This window comes from Oncorhynchus clarkii, chromosome 24 (assembly GCF_045791955.1).
Source record: "Oncorhynchus clarkii lewisi isolate Uvic-CL-2024 chromosome 24, UVic_Ocla_1.0, whole genome shotgun sequence".
In the NCBI taxonomy this organism is placed as follows: Eukaryota; Metazoa; Chordata; class Actinopteri; order Salmoniformes; family Salmonidae; genus Oncorhynchus; species Oncorhynchus clarkii.
The window spans coordinates 12,260,694-12,280,331 of record NC_092170.1 but is presented as its reverse complement, the minus strand read 5'-3'; the positions used below and the strand labels follow the sequence as shown (position 1 = coordinate 12,280,331).

The window sequence follows — 19,638 nt, the reverse complement described above, 5'->3', positions numbered from 1 at the left end:
AAATTATGTCACGACTCCATTTTGCTCCTCCCATCCTATAGGCAGAAACTCAAACAGGAAGTACACGTGCTAAGGTCTATTCAACGCTGGTCTGACCGGAATTGTTTTAATTGTTTTGATCACGTGGACTGGGATATGTTCCGGGTAGCCTCTGAGAATAACATTGACGTATATACGCGGACACAGTGACTGAGTTCATCAGGAAGTGTACGTTGACTATTAAAACCTACCCAAACCAGAAACCGTGGATAGATGGCAGCATTCCAGAAAATGATGTCATGGCTTTAGAAGCTTCTGATAGGCTAATTGACATAATTTGAGTCATTTGGAGGTGTACCTGTGGATGTATTTCAAGGCCTACCTTCAAACTCAGTGCCTCGTTGCTTGACATCATGGGAAAATCAAAAGAAACCAGCCAAGACCTCCACAAGTCTGGTTCATCCTTGGGAGCAATGATAAACACCATGGGACCATGCAGCCGTCATACCGCGTAGGAAGGAGACGTGTTCTGTCTCATAGAGATGAAGGTACTTTGGTGCGAAAAGTGCAAATTAATTCCAGAACAGCAAACGACCTTGTGAAGATGCTGGAGGAAACAGGTACAAAAGTATCCACAGTAAAACGAGTCCTATATCGACATAACCTGAAAGGCCGCTCAGCAAGGAAGCAGCCACTGCTCCAAAACCGCCATAAAAAAGCCGGTTTGCAACTACGGTTTGCAACTGCACATGGGGACAAGATCGTACTTTTTGGAGAAATATCCTCTGGTCTGATGAAACAAAAATAGAACTGTTTGGCGATAATGACCATCGTTATGTTTGGAGGAAAAAGGGGGATGCTTGCAAGCAGAAGAACACCATACCAACTGTGAAGCACGGGGGTGGCAGCATCATGTTGTGGAGGTGCTTTGCTGTAGGAGGGACTGATGCACTTCTTAAAATAGATGGCACAAGGAAAATTATGTGGATAAATTGAAGCAACATCTCAAGACATCAGTCAGAAAGTTAAAGCTTGGTTACAAATGGGTCTTCCAAATGGACAATGACCCCAAGCATACTTCCAAAGTTGTGACAAGATGGCTTAAGGACAACAAAGTCAAGGTATTGGAGTGGCCATCACAAAGCCTTGACCTCAATTCTATAGAACATTTGTGGGCAGAACTGAAAAAGTGTGTGTGAGCAAGGAGGCCTATAAACTCGAATCAGTTACACCAGCTCTGTCAGAAGGAATAGGCCAAAATTCACCCAAAGTATTGTGGGAAGCTTGTGGAAGGCTACCCGAAACGTTTGACCCAAGTTAAACAATTTAAAGGCAATGCTACCAAATTGAGTGTATGTAAACTTCTGATCCACTGGGAATGTGATGAAAGAAATTGACATTTCACATTCTTAAAATAAAGTGGTGATCCTAACTGACCTAAGACAGGGAATTTTTACTAGGACTAAATGTCAGAAATTGTGAAAAACTGAGTTTAAAATTGATTTGGCTAAGGTGTATGTAAACTTCCAACTGTACGTCAGAATGCTGTTCATTGACACTTGCTCAGCCTTCAACACCATATTTGTATTATTTTAATAGGCAAGTCAGTTGAGAACAAATTCTTATTTTCAATGACTGCCCGCCCTGTGAAACTGGGTCCTGGACTTCCTGACAGGCTGCCCCCAGGTGGTGAAGGTAGGAAACAACACCTCCCCTTCGCTGATCCTCAACACAGGGGCCCCACAAGGGTGCGTGCTCATTAATTAATTAATTAAGTATTAATGGCACCTGTTTGAACTTGATATCAGTATAAATGTCTAACGTGACATGGTGTGATGAAAGAAACATACAGGAACTCAAATCCTTCTGTTCACCTGATTTAGAATTCCTCACAATCAAATGTAGACCGCATTATCTACCAAGAGAATTCTCTTCGATTATAATCACAGCCGTATATATCCCCCCCCAAGCAGACACATCGTTGGCTCTGAATGAACTTTATTTGACTCTTTGCCACCTGGAAACAATTTATCCCGAGGCTGCATTCATTGTAGCTGGGGATTTTAACAAGGCTAATCTGAAAACAAGACTCCCCAAATTTTATCAGCATATCGATTGCGCAACCAGGGGTGGAAAGACCTTGGATCATTGTTACTCTAACTTCCGCGACGCATATAAGGCCCTGCCCCGCCCCCCTTTCGGAAAAGCTGACCACGACTCCATTTTGTTGATCCCTGCCTACAGACAGAAACTAAAACAAGAGGCTCCCACGCTGAGGTCTGTCCAACGCTGGTCCGACCAAGCTGACTCCACACTCCAAGACTGCTTCCATCACGTGGACTGGGACATGTTTCGTATTGCGTCAGACAACAACATTGACGAATACGCTGATTCGGTGTGCGAGTTCATTAGAACGTGCGTTGAAGATGTCGTTCCCATAGCAACGATTAAAACATTCCCTAACCAGAAACCGTGGATTGATGGCAGCATTCGTGTGAAACTGAAAGCGCGAACCACTGCTTTTAATCAGGGCAAGGTGTCTGGTAACATGACCGAATACAAACAGTGCAGCTATTCCCTCCGCAAAGCTATCAAACAAGCTAAGCGTCAGTACAGAGACAAAGTAGAATCTCAATTCAACGGCTCAGACACAAGAGGCATGTGGCAGGGTCTACAGTCAATCACGGACTACAGGAAGAAATCCAGCCCAGTCACGGACCAGGATGTCCTGCTCCCAGGCAGACTAAATAACTTTTTTGCCCGCTTTGAGGACAATACAGTGCCACTGACACGGCCTGCAACGAAAACTTGCGGTCTCTCCTTCACTGAAGCCGAGGTGAGTAAGACATTTAAACGTGTTAACCCTCGCAAGGCTGCAGGCCCAGACGGCATCCCCAGCCGCGCCCTCAGAGCATGCGCAGACCAGCTGGCCGGTGTGTTTACGGACATATTCAATCAATCCCTACACCAGTCTGCTGTTCCCACATGCTTCAAGAGGGCCACCATTGTTCCTGTTCCCAAGAAAGCTAAGGTAACTGAGCTAAACGACTACCGCCCCGTAGCACTCACTTCCGTCATCATGAAGTTCTTTGAGAGACTAGTCAAGGACCATATCACCTCCACCCTACCTGACATCCTAGACCCACTCCAATTTGCTTACCGCCCAAATAGGTCCACAGACGATGCAATCTCAACCACACTGCACACTGCCCTAACCCATCTGGACAAGAGGAATACCTATGTGAGAATGCTGTTCATTGACTACAGCTCGGCATTCAACACCATAGTACCCTCCAAGCTCGTCATCAAGCTCGAGACCCTGGGTCTCGACCCCGCCCTGTGCAACTGGGTACTGGACTTCCTGACGGGCCGCCCCCAGGTGGTGAGGGTAGGCAACAACATCTCCTCCCCGCTGATCCTCAACACTGGGGCCCCACAAGGGTGCGTTCTGAGCCCTCTCCTGTACTCCCTGTTCACCCACGACTGCGTGGCCATGCACGCCTCCAACTCAATCATCAAGTTTGCGGACGACACAACAGTGGTAGGCTTGATTACCAACAACGACGAGACGGCCTACAGGGAGGAGGTGAGGGCCCTCGGAGTGTGGTGTCAGGAAAATAACCTCACACTCAACGTCAACAAAACTAAGGAGATGATTGTGGACTTCAGGAAACAGCAGAGGGAACACCCCCCTATCCACATCGATGGAACAGTAGTGGAGAGGGTAGCAAGTTTTAAGTTCCTCGGCATACACATCACAGACAAACTGAATTGGTCCACTCACACAGACAGCATTGTGAAGAAGGCGCAGCAGCGCCTCTTCAACCTCAGGAGGCTGAAGAAATTCGGCTTGTCACCAAAAGCACTCACAAACTTCTACAGATGCACAATCGAGAGCATCCTGGCGGGCTGTATCACCGCCTGGTACGGCAACTGCTCCGCCCTCAACCGTAAGGCTCTCCAGAGGGTAGTGCGGTCTGCACAACGCATCACCGGGGGCAAACTACCTGCCCTCCAGGACACCTACACCACCCGATGTCACAGGAAGGCCATAAAGATCATCAAGGACATCAACCACCCGAGCCACTGCCTGTTCACCCCGCTATCATCCAGAAGGCGAGGTCAGTACAGGTGCATCAAAGCTGGGACCGAGAGACTGAAAAACAGCTTCTATCTCAAGGCTATCAGACTGTTAAACAGCCACCACTAACATTGAGTGGCTGCTGCCAACACACTGACACTGACTCAACTCCAGCCACTTTAATAATGGGAATTGATGGGAAATTATGTAAATATATCACTAGCCACTTTAAACAATGCTACCTTATATAATGTTACTTACCCTACATTATTCATCTCATAGGCATACGTATATACTGTACTCTATATCATCGACTGTATCCTTATGTAATACATGTATCACTAGCCACTTTAACTATGCCACTTTGTTTACATACTCATCTCATATGTATATACTGTACTCGATACAATCTACTGTATCTGCCTATGCTGCTCTGTACCATCACTCATTCATATATCCTTATGTACATATTCTTTATCCCCTCACACTGTGTACAAGACAGTAGTTTTGGAATTGTTAGTTAGATTACTTGTTGGTTATTACTGCATTGTCGGAACTAGAAGCACAAGCATTTCGCTACACTCGCATTAACATCTGCTAACCATGTGTATGTGACAAATAAAATTTGATTTTGATTTGATTTGAAAAGACACCTGTCCACAACCTCAAACAGTCACACTCCAAACTCCACTATGGCCAAGACCAAAGAGCTGTCAAAGGACACCAGAAACAAAATTGTAGACCTGCACCAGGCTGGGAAGACTGAATCTGCAATAGGTAAGCAGCTTGGTTTGAAGAAATCAACTGTGGGAGCAATTATTAGGAAATGGAAGACATACAAGACCACTGATAATCTCCCTCGATCTGGGGCTCCACGCAAGATCTCACCCCGTGGGGTCAAAACGATCACAAGAACGGTGAGCAAAAATCCCAGAACCACACGGGGGGACCTAGTGAATGACCTGCAGAGAACTGGGACCAAAGTAACAAAGCCTACCATCAGTAACACACTACGCCGCCAGGGACTCAAATCCTGCAGTGCCAGACGTGTCCCCCTGCTTAAGCCAGTACATGTCCAGGCCCGTCTGAAGTTTGCTAGAGAGCATTTGGATGATCCAGAAGAAGATTGAAAGAATGTCATATGGTCAGATGAAACCAAAATAGAACATTTTGGTAAAAACTCAACTCGTCGTGTTTGGAGGACAAAGAATGCTGAGTTGCATCCAAAGAACACCATACCTACTGTGAAGCATGGGGGTGGAAACATCATGCTTTGGGGCTGTTTTTCTGCAAACGGATCAGGACGACTGATCCGTGTAAAGGAAAGAATGAACGGGGCCATGTATTATGAGATTTTGAGTGAAAACCTCCTTCCATCAGCAAGGGCATTGAAGATGAAACGTGGCTGGGTCTTTCAGCATGACAATGATCCCAAACACACCGCCCGGGCAACAAAGGAGTGGCTTCGTAAGAAGCATTTCAAGGTCCTGGAGTGGCCTAGCCAGTCTCCAGATCTCAACCCCATAGAAAATCTTTGGAGGGAGTTGAAAGTCCGTGTTGCCCAGCAACAGCCCCAAAACATCACTGCTCTAGAGGAGATCTGCATGGAGGAATGGGCCAAAATACCAGCAACAGTGTGTGAAAACCTTGTGAAGACTTACAGAAAACATTTGACCTCTGTCATTGCCAACAAACGGTATATAACAAAGTATTGAGATAAACTTTTGTTATTGACCAAATACTTATTTTCCACCATAATTTGCAAATAAATTCATTAAAAATCCTACAATGTGATTTTCTGGATTTTTTTTTCTCATTTTGTCTGTCAAAGTTGAAGTGTACCTATGATGAAAATTACAGGCCTCTCTCATCTTTTTAAGTGGGAGAACTTGCACAATTGGTGGCTGACTAAATACTTGTTTGCCCCACTGTACATAGACATGGAATCACTGGCCACTTTAATAATGGAATACTAACAACTTTAATCATGTTTACATAATGCCTCACTCATCTGATATGTATATACTGTATTCTATTCTACTGTATTTTAGTCAATGTCACTCCGATATTGCTCGTCCTAATCATTATATATTTCTTAATTCCATTATTTTACATTTAGATGTGTATTGTTGTGAATTGTTAGATACTACTGCACTGTTGGAGCTAGGAACACAAGCATTTCCCTACACCCGCAATAACATCTGCTAAATATGTGTATATGAACAATCAAATTTGATTTGATTCAGTATCAAAAGCTTGTGACAAGTCTGTCAGCATAATTCTTTCTATCATCTAAGGCAATTGCAATATGATTTACAACAACTATGGTAGCCGTAGTGGTGCTATGTTTACGTCTGAATCTGGATTGATTAACATTATGAGTACAATTTACAGATGGTCAATAAACAGATAAGTTATTTTCTAATGATCCTAGTATTTTTGCAAGACAAGGGAGTCTGGAAATAGGTTGATAATTATCAAGATCACTACTATCTCCGCCCTTATGGAGAGGTAGCACAAAAGCTGCTTTCCACACTTTTGCAATATTTCCTGATACCAAAGTTAAATACAAAATGACTACTATTTCTTTCAAATAGGAAAGCAGCTGAGATAAAATGCTGATTTTCAGTCACTTTTGCAGGAGTCTAAAACAACTTGCTTAGGCAGGTAAGGAGAGGAATTAGAGGGATCACTAACAGTCTGTCATAGCGCTAAGGAAGTAGTTTGACTTGGCCTGTTTAACCGACGTAGTGCACCTATTTCTCAATTGCCTAAATAGCTGCCAATCAGCTAACGACACAGTTTGTCGAGCCTTGGCTCAGGCTTGATTTCTTAGCAAGAGGTCTGCAAGTACAGGAGAGTACCATGGGTTAGTTAGTTTTTTTACTCAGTCGTTTCAAAGGGTCTTGTTTATCAGCCAGAGAGGTAAAAATACTTGAGAAAAATAGATCTGAATAATATAGATCATGAAGGAGTGCCGCAATTATACTATGGTCAGAGTTTTTCAATTTGGTGTTTGTAATGCAAGCAATAGGGCAGTGGTCACTGATATAATTAGCAAAAACACCACTAGCCAAATATTTATGGGGATGGTAAATCAGAATAAGGTCAATCAAGGTTTTTTACATTTATCCGAGTGGGTTTCATTATCAGCTGAGTCAATTTGAACTCAAAGACAGATATTCTTAAACTGATCTGAGGTATGTGTAAGCCAATCAAGATTTAGATCTCCTAAAACAACCAGATAGGGTTATAAATAATCTGAAATGATATCTGGTTGGTGCTGGGGTAGCAGTAGACTGCATCAATAAATATAACTTTTTTGGTTTATGGACACTTTTATAACCAGTAGCTCACATATTTTGGGGACAAAAATAGCCAGCCCTCCCCCTTTTTTGGCCTATCACATCTGAAAATGGTGTAGTCCGCAATGGTAACATCCTTATCCATAATCAAATTATTCAGCCAGGATTCTGAGATAACCAGAACATCAGGGCTAGTGTCATGCACCCAGAAAGTCCAGTTTAGGCATCAGGCTTCACACATTTATATGTAACAGTCCAAGCCATCTGTGAGATTTGAAAACAGCTGGAGGATCCATGTTCACACAAGAGTCAATAGAACTGGATGAGCTAGCCACAAAAGGCTTCTTGATTGGATTTAAAGTTGCGAAGCTAATAGTGGAATTCAGGTAAATATGCACAAAATAACTATTGACAATAGCCGTATGGGTATGAGCACATCTAGCAAAAATGATAGCTTGATATAAAACTATTAATAGCATAGGTGGCGCTAACAGTGGCTTCCTTGTGGGACTTCCACGGCGAGTGACGTGCCTCGATGGCTGGTTGGCAGGGTCAAGAATAGGAACATCCACTAAGGCATCTAGAGGCATCCTACTAATTAAATGGGATAGACGACACGGGGGCAACACTCCCACCAGGCCAGAGCAGCGTCCAGTTACTGGAGTAGAAGAGAAAGAGAAAGTAGGCGGACGTGGATTCCCCAGTAGCTTGTGTAAGTTCTCTACTTGTTTGCTAAGAGTAGACACATCGCCTCTGTAGTCCTCTGCTACATTGAAAGTCCGGACAGTCCACATTGTCCCAGAATAGAGAAAAATAAAACCGTTGAAACCGTTCATTAGCGACCTCCATTTGAAAATACAGACTAGCTAAGATAGGTAGGCTAACTGGGCTTCCATGTCTCTCTTCTTGACAGGAATTTACAAAAGGTTTGCTATTAGCTACAGTGGGTTTGCACCCTGCCTCCTGAAACAAGCACATCCTGTGAAATGGAAAATGCACAAGAAACACAAACCTGAGTCACACACAAGTATGGCAAACAGAGAGAAAACGGAGGACTTGCTCACTGTATTTATACTGCCTACACATACACTATACGAGCGGGAGATGACCAACTTGGTTCTGTAGAAGCAAGCAGTGAGTCAAAACACAGGTCAAGAAGAGACAGGTGGCAAGAGCATTTGCTTACCAATGAGCAGCGAATGATGGGAAGTGAGATGAGTTGGTCTGTACACCATGTGACCTGGCTAGGACAAACTCTGCGCTAGTTTGAGCCTACTTCAGCTTAAATAGGTCACAATCACTCCACACCTTATCATTGTGATAGCTAATGTGTGAAGAACATTCTGACACCAAATGCCTTCCAAGTGTCACACAAGTGGGTGGGTGCAACACATTGCTAATGTGAGGGGTGAGTTACCACGCATACTGTATATAAAGTTATTTTAGCACTGCATTTTTACTACTGGTTGGATGTACCGCTTATCAGGCTTGCGTCCAATAACAATGACAGATCTATAACATTTCCATCAGAAATGTGTTGGGTAGTACACAAAGCTACATGATGGACCTTTTAACGTTGGCCTATCTTTGACTCACTTGGCACAGTCATAAAGGTCGCAGCAGTAGCAGGTCCCACTGCGTACTTTCATCTTACATGACTCCGTGAGACCCTGGCATGGCACCTGCAAGAGGAGGCAGACACTCCAATCAACAGTATTGAGTGACAGGTACAGTACAAGAAGAGATTAGTCAAAGGTGATTTCCCCTGCCAGACAGTATGTACCACACGTATTTTCTGAATTGGACAGTATAGCTGACACAGTAAGTCATATTGCTATGAGTGCAGTTGTACTTACAGAGGCATAGTAATTCTCATAGATGTAGCTGTTTCCACTCGTGTAAAACTGGCATCTTCCTGCTTTCAGAGGACGGACATCCTGGTGTGGGGAGAGAGAGACAGCGAGACATGATATCTTAATGCATGAGAGAATTGAATAGACTGCAGTTATATAGTTTAAAGACAGCTGCAAAGACTCCATCCATTTCCAGCACACACCTTTTGAATAGCATTACCAATTACACTCCATATCATTCTGGCATTGTAAAGTTCTCCAATAAAACGGATATAAAATATATATACAGTGAGTGTACAAAACTTTAGGAACACCTGCTCTTTCCATGACATAGGCTGACCATGTGAATCCAGGTGAAAGCTATGGCCTCTTATTGATGCCACCTGTTAAATTCACTTCAATCAGGGTAGATGAAGGGGAGGACACAGGTTAAAGAAGGATTTTTAAGCCTTGAGACAATTGAGACATAGACTGTGTGCCATTCAGAGGGTGAATGGGCAAGACTAAAGATTTAAGTGCCTTTGAAAGCTGTATGGTGGCAGGTTCCAGGCGCACCGGTGTGTCAAGAACTGCAACACTGCTGGGTTTTTCCACACTTAACAGTTTCCAGTGTGTATCAAGAATGATCCACCACCCAAAGAACGTCCAGCCAACTTGATACAACTGTGGGAAGCTTTGGAGTCAACATGGGCCAGCATCCCTGTGGAACGTTTTCGGCATCTTGTAGAGTCCATGCTGCATCAGATGACCTGGCTCCACAATCACCCGACCTCAACCCAATTGAGATGGTTTGAGATGAGTTGGACCTTAGAGGGAAGGAAAAGCAGCCAACAAGCGCTCAGCATATGTGGGAACTCCTTCAAGACTGTTGGAAAAACATTCCTCATGAAGCTTGTTGAGAGAATGCCAAGAGTGTGCAAAGCTGTGTTTAACACTTTTTTGGTTACTACATGATTATTTCATATGTGTTATTTCATAGTTCTGATGTCTTCACTATTATTCTACAATGTAGAAAATAGTAAAAAATAAAGACAAACCTTGGAATGAGTAGGTGCGTCCAAACCTTTGACTGGTACTGTATATGTTAAAAGCAGAAGGGGTTTTGCTAAGGCGTTGTAAGTCTGTAAGTCTGTAAGTCTGTAAGTACCGAATACATACAAATGTAGGATCTTAATTTGATCACCCTGTTGTAGAAGAACTTTCCTGTAATGCAAGAAATGTAAAACTTGTAGTGTATTTGAGGTTTTAAAAAGGCTTCTGAGGTTTGTAATCTCCACTTTGAAATTTCAGACTTGATTTTCACTTATTTAACATTTATCAACCCCTACAAAATGTTGATTAATTATAATCTACAAAATAATTGACATTTCCTGTTGCTGCAGGATTATCTTCCTGCTTTAGCAAACTTGCTCAAATTAAGATCCTACATCTGTACAGTGCATTGGAATGTTTCTGTGACAAAATCTGTAAGCCAGATGACTGTATGGACTTGATTTGGCCAGTTGATAATTGTGAACAGAACTACGGCCTAGTAATATTGACAGTATGAGGAAAGGCTAAACGTTCAAATGTCAAATTGCTACACTTCTCCTTATAAAGGGATACAAATAAAAATCTATAAAAATGATGGAAAAAAATCAATCCTTCTTTTTCACTTTAATACTAATCCCTTCCAGTGGTCAAATCCTACTTGGAAATCAAAAATACAAATAAATGTCAGACGAGTGGTGTGGGATCAAGACTTATTGGGAAACAGACAACCAGTGGAGTCTAGTGCCCCTATTCCCAAAGTGGTCTCATAGCATTTCATATTATTCTGTACGTAAATCCAAGACTCTGCTTTTAGTATGATGTGTATGATGTGTATGGTATACAGTGTATTCGGAAAGTATTCAGACCCCTTCACTTTTTCCACATTTTGTTTTACATTACAGCCTTATTCTAAAATTAATTAAATCATTTTTTTTCTCTCATCAATCTACAGACAATAACCCATAATGACAAGGAAAAACAGGTTTTTAGAAATGTTTTGCAAATGTATTACAAATAAAAAAAACGTATATCACATAAGTATTCAGACTCTTTACTTTGTTGAAGCACTTTTGGCAGCGATTACAGCCTCGAGTCTTCTTGTGTATTATGTTACAAGCATGGCACATCTGTATTTGGGGAGTTTCTCACATTTTTCTCTGCAGATCCTCTCAAGCTCTGTCAGGTTGGACGGGGAGTGTTGCTGCACAGCTATTTTCAGGTCTCTCCAGAAATGTTCAATCGGGTTCAAGTCCGGGCTCTGGCTGGGCCACTCAAAGACATTCAGTTACTTGTCCCGAAGCCACTCCTGCATTGTCTTGGCTGTGTGCTTTGCGTCATTGTCCTATTGGAAGGTAAACCTTCGCCCCAGTCGGAGGTCCTGAGCACTCTGGAGCAGGTTTTCATCAAGGATCTCTCTATACTTTGCTCTGTTCATCTTTCCCTCAAACCTGGACTAATGATACACATTTTTACGGAATGCTCGAATAAACCTTATTTTCTTGTCATCAGCCCCATTGCCTTGAAATATGTCTACCAAAGTATTGCATATGCTAGATGAAATGTGTGCTGCCAACAGGTAAATGCCCTATTTTTACTGGCTTTATTAAATCAAATTAAATTGTATTAGTCACATGCGCCAAATACAACTGGTTTAGACCTTGAAATGCTTACTTACAAGCCCCTAACCAACAATGCAGTTAAAAAAAAATACAAATACATATAAGAATAAGAAATAAAAGTAACAAGTAATTAGCAGCATTAAAATCAATTTGATTTGATTTTAACAATAGCGAGACTATATACAGGGGGACACCGGTTAGTTGAGGTAATTGAGGTAATATGTACATGTAGGTACAGTTATTAAAGTGACTATGCATAGATGATAACAACAATGCAAATTTGTATTTTTTTATTTTACCTTTATTTAACTAGGCAAGTCAGTTAATTAAGAACAAATTCTTATTTTCAATGACGGCCTAGGAACAGTGGGTTAACTGCCTTGTTCAGGGGCAGAACAACAGATTTGTTTCCTGTCAGCTCGGGGATTTCAACTTGCAACCTTTCGGTTACTAGTCCAACGCTCTAACCACTAGGCTACGCTGCCGCCCCAAATAGTCTGGGTATCCATGAAGGGGGAGGTGTTTAATCCCAGGGTCCTTAGCTTAGTGATGAGCTTTGAAGGCACTATGGTGTTGAACGCTGAGCTGTATTCAAGTAATAGCATTCTCACGTAGGTGTTCCTTTTGTCCAGGTGGGAAAGGGCAGTGTGGAGTGCAATAGAGATTGCATCATCCGTGGATCTGTTGGGGCGGTATGCAAATTGTAATGGGTCTAGGGTTTCTAGATAATGGTGTTGATGTGAGCCATGACCAGCCTTTCAAAGCACTTCATGGCTACAGATGTGAGTGCTATGGGTTGGTAGTCATTTAGACAGGTTACCTTAGTGTTCTTGGGCACAGAGACAATGGTGGTCTGCTTGAAACATGTTGGTATTACAGACTCGGACAGGGAGAGGTTAAAAATGTCAGTGAAAACACTTGCCAGGTTGTCCGTGCATGCTCAGTCCTGTAGCTTAGCATCTGCTTCATCTGACCACTTTTTTATTGATCGAGTCACTGGTGCTTCCTGCTTTAATTTTGGCTTGTAAGCAGGAATCAGGAGGATATAATTATGGTCAGATTTGCCAAATGGAGGGTGAGGGAGAGCTTTTTATGCATATCTGTGTGTGGAGTAAAGGTGGTCCAGAGTTTTTTTCCCTCTGGTTGCACATTTAACATGCTGATAGAAATTTGGAAAAATTGATTTAAGTTTGCCTGCATTAAAGTCCCAGGCCACTAGGAGCACCGCCTCTGGGTGAGCGTTTTCCTGTTTGCTTATGGCGGAATACAGCTAACGGAGTGCGGTCTTAGTGCCAGCCTCAGTCTGTGATGGTATGTAGACAGCTATGAAAAATACAGATGAAAACTCTCCAGGTAGATAGTGTGGTCTACAGCTTATCATGAGATACTCTACCTCAGGCGAGCAAAACCTTGAGACTTCCTTAGATATCGTGCACCAGCTTTCATTTACAAAAAGACATAGTCCACCGCCCCTTGTCTTACCAGACGCCGCTGTTCTATCCTGCTGATACAGTGTAAAATCAGCCAGCTGTATGTTGATAATGTCGTCGTTCAGCCATGACTTTGTGAAGAATAAGATATTACAGTTTTGAATGTCCCGTTGGTAATTTGATCTTCCACGTAGGTCATCGATTTTGTTTTCCAAAGATTGCACGTTTGCTAGTAGAATGGAAGGCAGTGGGGGTTTATTAGATCACCTACGAATTCTCAGAAGGCAGCCCACCCTCTGGCCCATTTTTCTTCTCTTCTTCTGGGCCTGTCCCCAGAAGATCATAAGTGATGGTAGCAGCAATATTATGTACAAAATAAGTTACAACGTGAAGAAATAAACAAAAAACACAATTGGATAGGAACACGCAGCACACGCCTTCTTCTCCAGCGCCATCTTAACACTAGCCTCCCAGTCCCTACTGCTGAAAAACATCCCCACAGCACGATGCTGCCACCACCATGCTTCACTGTAGGGATGGTGCCAGGTTTCCTCCAGACGTGGCACTTGGCATTCAGGCCAAAGAGTTCAATCTTGGTTTCATCAGACCAGAGAACCTTGTTTCTCATGTTCTGAGAGTCGTTAGGTGCCCTTTGGAAAACTGCAAGCGGGCTGTCATGTGCCTTATATAGAGGTGTGGTTTCCATCTGGCCACTCTACCATTCAGGCCTAATTGGTGGAGTGCTGCAGTGATGGTTGACCTTCTGGAAGGTTCTCCCATCTCCACAGAGGATCTCTGGAGCATCGGGTTCTTGGTCACCTCCCTCACCAAGGCCCTTCTCCCCTGATTACTCAGTTTGGCCGGGCGGCCAGCTCTAGGAAGACTCTTGGTGATTCCAATCTTCTTCCATTTAAGAATGATGGAGGCTACTCTATTCCTTCAGACCTTCAATGCTGGAGAATTGTTTTGGTACCCTTCCCCAGATCTGTACCTTGACACAATCCTGTCTCGGAGCTCAACGGACAATTCCTTCAACCTCATGATTTGTTTTTTGCTCTGACATGCACTGTCAAATGGGACCATATATAGACAGCTGTGTGCCTTTCCAAATCATGTCCAACCAATTGAATTTACCACAAGTGGACTCCAATCAAGTTGTAGAAACATCTCAAGGATGATCAATGGAAAAAGTATGCACCTGAGATCAATGTCGAGTCTCATAGCAAAGGGTCTGAATACTTATGTAAAAGAAGGTATTAATGTTATCTATTTTTAATACATTTGCTAAATTTAAAATACAATTGTTTTTGCTATGTCATTATCGGGTATCATGTGTAGATTGATGAGGATTTTTTTTTAAATTAATTTTAGAATAATGCTGTAATATAACAAAATGTGGAAAAAAATCAAGGGGTCTGAATACTTTCTGAATTGACTGTATATTAATTTGTGGATGTCCATCATCCATTTCGTATGATATGTTACGAATTCCAATTTGTTGTGGCTAACGTTAGCTAGGTGGCTCTAGGGGTTAGGTGTTAGGGTTAAGGTTAGGAGTTACATTGAAGGGTTAAGATTAGGATTAGTGGAAGGTTTAGCTAAAATGGATAGGGTTAGTGGAAGGGTTAGCTAAAAGGGATATGGTTAGGGTTAGGGGAAGGGTTAGCTAAAAGGGATATGGTTCGGGTTAGGGGAAGGGTTAGCTAATATGCTAAGTAGTTGCAAAGTAGCTATAAAGGAGTAAGTAGTTGCTAATTAGCTAAAATGCAAAAATGTTGTCCGTGATTAAATTTGAACACGCAACCTTTGGGTTGCTAAATAGTCATGTTATACGCCCACACATTCACCCCGACCAACCATCCTTCTTTCATTTTTGCTTTAAGTAACCTTTCTGTAACCATACCAAACCTAACATATCATACTCATTTGGGTGTCAAGGACTTACATTTACTATGTTACGCCTAGTCTATGAGACCAGGCTGCTATATCCAAAGACTTATTTCTGTCTGCTTTTACTTTCTTGCTCACAGTTTAGAGAAAAACAGAAGAATTGCGTAATTTACATAATGAATCATTACATAGAAAAAAGCATAAGAAAACACTCACTTAGATACATAATACATGGCATATTGTCTACCTTGTTCATTTGGGGGTATTATTGATGTTTTGTATTTTACAATTCACTTTTGGTTTCTTTAGATTTTTTTAATAGGGCTTTGATAGAGGCAAACATTCCAAGCTGAAGCTTTGGGATCACTGGTCTAATAAAATAACTTGCCTGCTGGGTTCCCCAGCCTTCCTCCCACTACATACTAACACGGACAAAGATGCCGGCAGGCAGATATACTGTGTAGGCACATTTCTTGGACCATGGGTCCTTTGCATCTTGCCATTTTCCTAGAAATGTACACATTAATATTATATTGCATTGTCATTGTGTAGGTATGCATTGTTCCACTTTGAGATTTAAATGTGTTTTAAAGTTTATAGCAAGTATTAAAGTTTCGGCATATTGTGCCATTTGGCATGGCAAATGAAACATTTGATCTTGTGTGAAATTTTCAGTTGGGTTAACACATTGAAATGGGGGGAGAGGAAGCTCTCTCACCCAAAGGTTTCTCATGATCACACTCATCCACAGGGAGTGAGGCTCCATCAATCTGCCGTCAACATTACAGACAGGGTGGGTCAATGTCCATCCACACACATTGAAACACTCATGCATGAACACTAATATCATAGCTATTCTTACAAACACTCTCATACATGACATCAAGATCAGAGACTGGGGGAAGAGAAACTGAGATCAAGCCTACTGCCGACAGAATAAATGAGAAACAAATGAGTTGTTTTCCTCCTAATATTGCTGAAAGACACACATGGAGCAGCAACGTGACTCACCATGTTGAAAACGATGAAGACACCATCCACCACCAGACACAGGAAGGAGGCAATGATTCCGAAGCTGAGGAAAACAATGGACGCCACAAGCTGGAGAGAAAAGGAAAAATACATTATTCAAAAAGATAGTAACATACACACGACTGAGCACATGCTAGTAGGACTAATGTTCAACAACAAAACTAGGAAGACAGTACACTGCGCATATCCTTCCAAGTGGGTTGTAGCAATCCCACTTGCACAGACGTCAATTCAACGCCTATTCCACGTTGGTTCAAGGTAATTTCATTGAAATGACATGGAAACAACTTTGATTCAACCAGTGTGTGCCCAGTGAGATGTTTAAAGCTTTCAATTTCATCTGATGAAGACAGAAAACCATATGATTGTTACAATAAACACAGTTGGGCGCATATATGGATTTAAGACATTATGCCAGACAAAATAGCTGAGCAGATTCAACTCAATGTCACCCAGTGTTAACACAATATCCACACTCAGAGAGAGAGAGAGAGAGAGAGAGAGAGAGAGAGAGAGAGAGAGAGAGTATGAAGGAGCTTTGGCCGCCAGCAGACAAAGAGAAACAGATGCGGGAAGGGGTGGGAGGGAGTTTGTGGACCTGAGGGAAGCATGCTTTGGGATGTGTTCATTACCCACTGGGAAACGATTGGTTGCATCAACGTTGTTTCCACTTAAGTTCAACAAAGAATTCAATCTGATGACGTTGGATCAACGTGGAAAACTGATTGGATTTGCAAAAAGTCATCAACGTCAGGGAATTTCATATTATTTTACTCTTAACTTAAATCTAATGACATAGTGGACTTCATGTTGAAGTCACATTAGATGACATCTCAACGAAATGTAACTCAAAACTAGAAGTTGAAATGATATCTGTGCCCAGTGGGTAGGGACCAAACTGAAGAAAACTGCCAGAAACAGGAAGGGACTACAGTACATTGACTTCCTAATAAGAAATACATTTTTCCACAGTTGCAAAACATTTTTTTTTGTTTTCCATTACATGCCCTAATATAGGGGTTCTTGTCCACGGAGGTACTGGATGGGTACGCGTCCAGATCTCAATATATACTGTACACAGTGCCTTCAGAAAGTGTTCATACCGCTTGACGTATTCCGTATTTTGTTGTGTTATAGCCCGAATTCAAAAAAAAAAAAAATGTTTTTTACCCATCTACACATAATACCACATCATCACAAAGTGAAAAGATGTTTTTAGAAATGTTTGCAAATTTATTGAAAATTAAATATCAAATTTACATACGTATTCACATCCCTGGGTCAATACTTTGTAGAAGCACCTCTGGCAGCAATTACAGCTGTGAGTCTTTATGGGTAAGTCTATAAGAGCATTCCACACCTGGATTGTGCAATATTTGCCCATTATTCTTCAAGCTCTGTCAAAATGGTTTTTGATCATTGCTAGTCAACCATTGTCAGATCTTGTCATATATTTTGAAGTCAATTTAAGTAAAAACTGGAACCGCTCAGGAACATTCACTGTCTTCTTGGTAAGCAACTCCAGTGTAGATCTGGCATTGTGTTTTAGGTTATTGTCCTGCTGAAAGGTGAATTAATCTCCCAGTGTCTGGTGGAAAGCAGATTGAGGCAGGTTTTCCTGTAGGATTTTGTCTGTGCTTAGCTCCATTCTAAGCTCCATTCCATTTTTAACCTGAAAAACTCCCCAGTCCTTAACGATTACAAGCATAACCATAATCAATGTTTCGGCACTAAGCAAATTTCAGGTCTGCTGAGCTCAAACTTAAAAGTTTTGAAAATTCAATGCAACTTCTGGCATGCGTTTACTGTGAACACTGAGGCTGTACCCGCTTTAAGTTATAGTTATAACAGTGGCTATTTGATCATAATCTAGGCCTATCAGAGTGGCCTACCATTAAAAAAAACGATGGAGAAAATGCAACATTTTCACATGGAAATAGCTGTTCTATCATTCAGCCTACAGTAGCAGACAATGTGTGGTGTTCAATGTAGGCCTACATTCATGACACTTTGAAAAGAATATGCAGGACTTGACATTAACCTGTTTATCCACTTGTCCTTCAGACAAGGAGGTGACTGAAAATGTGTTGTTTGATGCAATTAATTATTATTCCCATACCATTATTACAAAGAATTAGATAAACTATGATACCCTCTGTCTATTGGCTACTTAGCTTATTCAAGCCTGTCTCAAAATACAACAATGCCCCTTTAATCCAGAAAAAAGCTATTTACCTGTCTTGCTTTTCAAAGATGGCTAGAAATGTACATGTTTTGTGTTCTTGTAGGAAGCAACCACTCCCCCATTGCTGACTAGAAATTGGCTATAACTGGGCTAATAACTCACTTACTAGCAAATAATATTAACAAATGTACACACCTGGCTACATGCAGCTCTTGCTTTGATCTCAAAACAAGCACATCTACTTTGCCCCACTCATGCTGTTAACACAGTCCAGTTCAAAGTGAATGGCATAGATCCATATATGACAATAGTCTGTTTGTATATAGGGATACTGCAGCTCTGATTGGTTATGGCGCACCAGTCTGTGTAGAGTATGGGTCTGAGTAAAATCCTGGCAGGTGTGTTCACTGATATTTTCAACATGTCCCTGACTGAGTCTGTAATACCAACAGGTTTCAAGCAGACCCCCATAGTCCCTGTGCCCAAGATCACAAAGGCAACCTGCCTAAATGACTATAGACCCGTAGCACTCACGTCCGTAGCCATGAAGTGCTTTGAAAGGTTGGTCATGGCTCACATCAACACTATTATCCCAGAAACCCTAGACCCACTCCAATTTGCATACTGCCCAAACAGATCCACGGATGATGCAATCTCTATTGCACTCCACACTGCCCTTTCCCACCTGGACAAAAGGAACCCTTATGTGAGAATGCTATTCATTGACTACAGCTCAAAGTTCAACACCATAACACCCTCAAAGCTCATCACTAAGCTAAGAATCCTGGGACTAAACACCTCCCTCTGCAACTGGATCCTGGACTTCCTGACGGGCCGCCATGAGGTGGTGAGGGTAGGTAGCAACACATCTGCCACGCTAATCCTCAACACTGGAGCTCCACAGGGGTGCGTGCTCAGTCCCCTCCTGTACTCCTTGTTCACCCACGACTGCATGGCCAGGCACGACTCCAACACCATCATTAAGTTCGCAGACAACACAACAGTGGTTGGCCTGATCACAGACAACGACGAGACAGCCTATAGGGAGGAGGTCAGAGACCTGGCCGTGTGGTGCCAGAATAACAACCTATCCCTCAACGTAACCAAGACTAAGGAGATGATTGTGGACTACAGGAAAAGGAGGCCCGAGCACGCCCCCATTCTCATCGATGGGGCTGTAGTGAAGCAGGTTGAGAGCTTCAAGTTCCTCTGTGTCCACATCAACAACAAAC

General features: G+C 42.3%; 1 protein-coding gene across 2 annotated transcripts in view; it reads right to left on the bottom strand.

The window, feature by feature from the left end:
- Window positions 1-19,638, bottom strand: part of LOC139383152 (transmembrane protein 255B-like) — a 43,238-nt gene that overhangs the window by 7,501 nt on the left and 16,099 nt on the right. For both annotated transcript variants that reach the window (XM_071127511.1, XM_071127512.1), the window contains exons 4-6: window positions 16,201-16,290; window positions 9,222-9,302; window positions 8,962-9,047 (exon numbers count right to left, since the gene is read on the bottom strand). In XM_071127511.1, coding sequence (XP_070983612.1) covers window positions 8,962-9,047; window positions 9,222-9,302; window positions 16,201-16,290 — 257 coding nt within the window. The remainder of the gene's footprint in view (window positions 1-8,961; window positions 9,048-9,221; window positions 9,303-16,200; window positions 16,291-19,638) is intronic.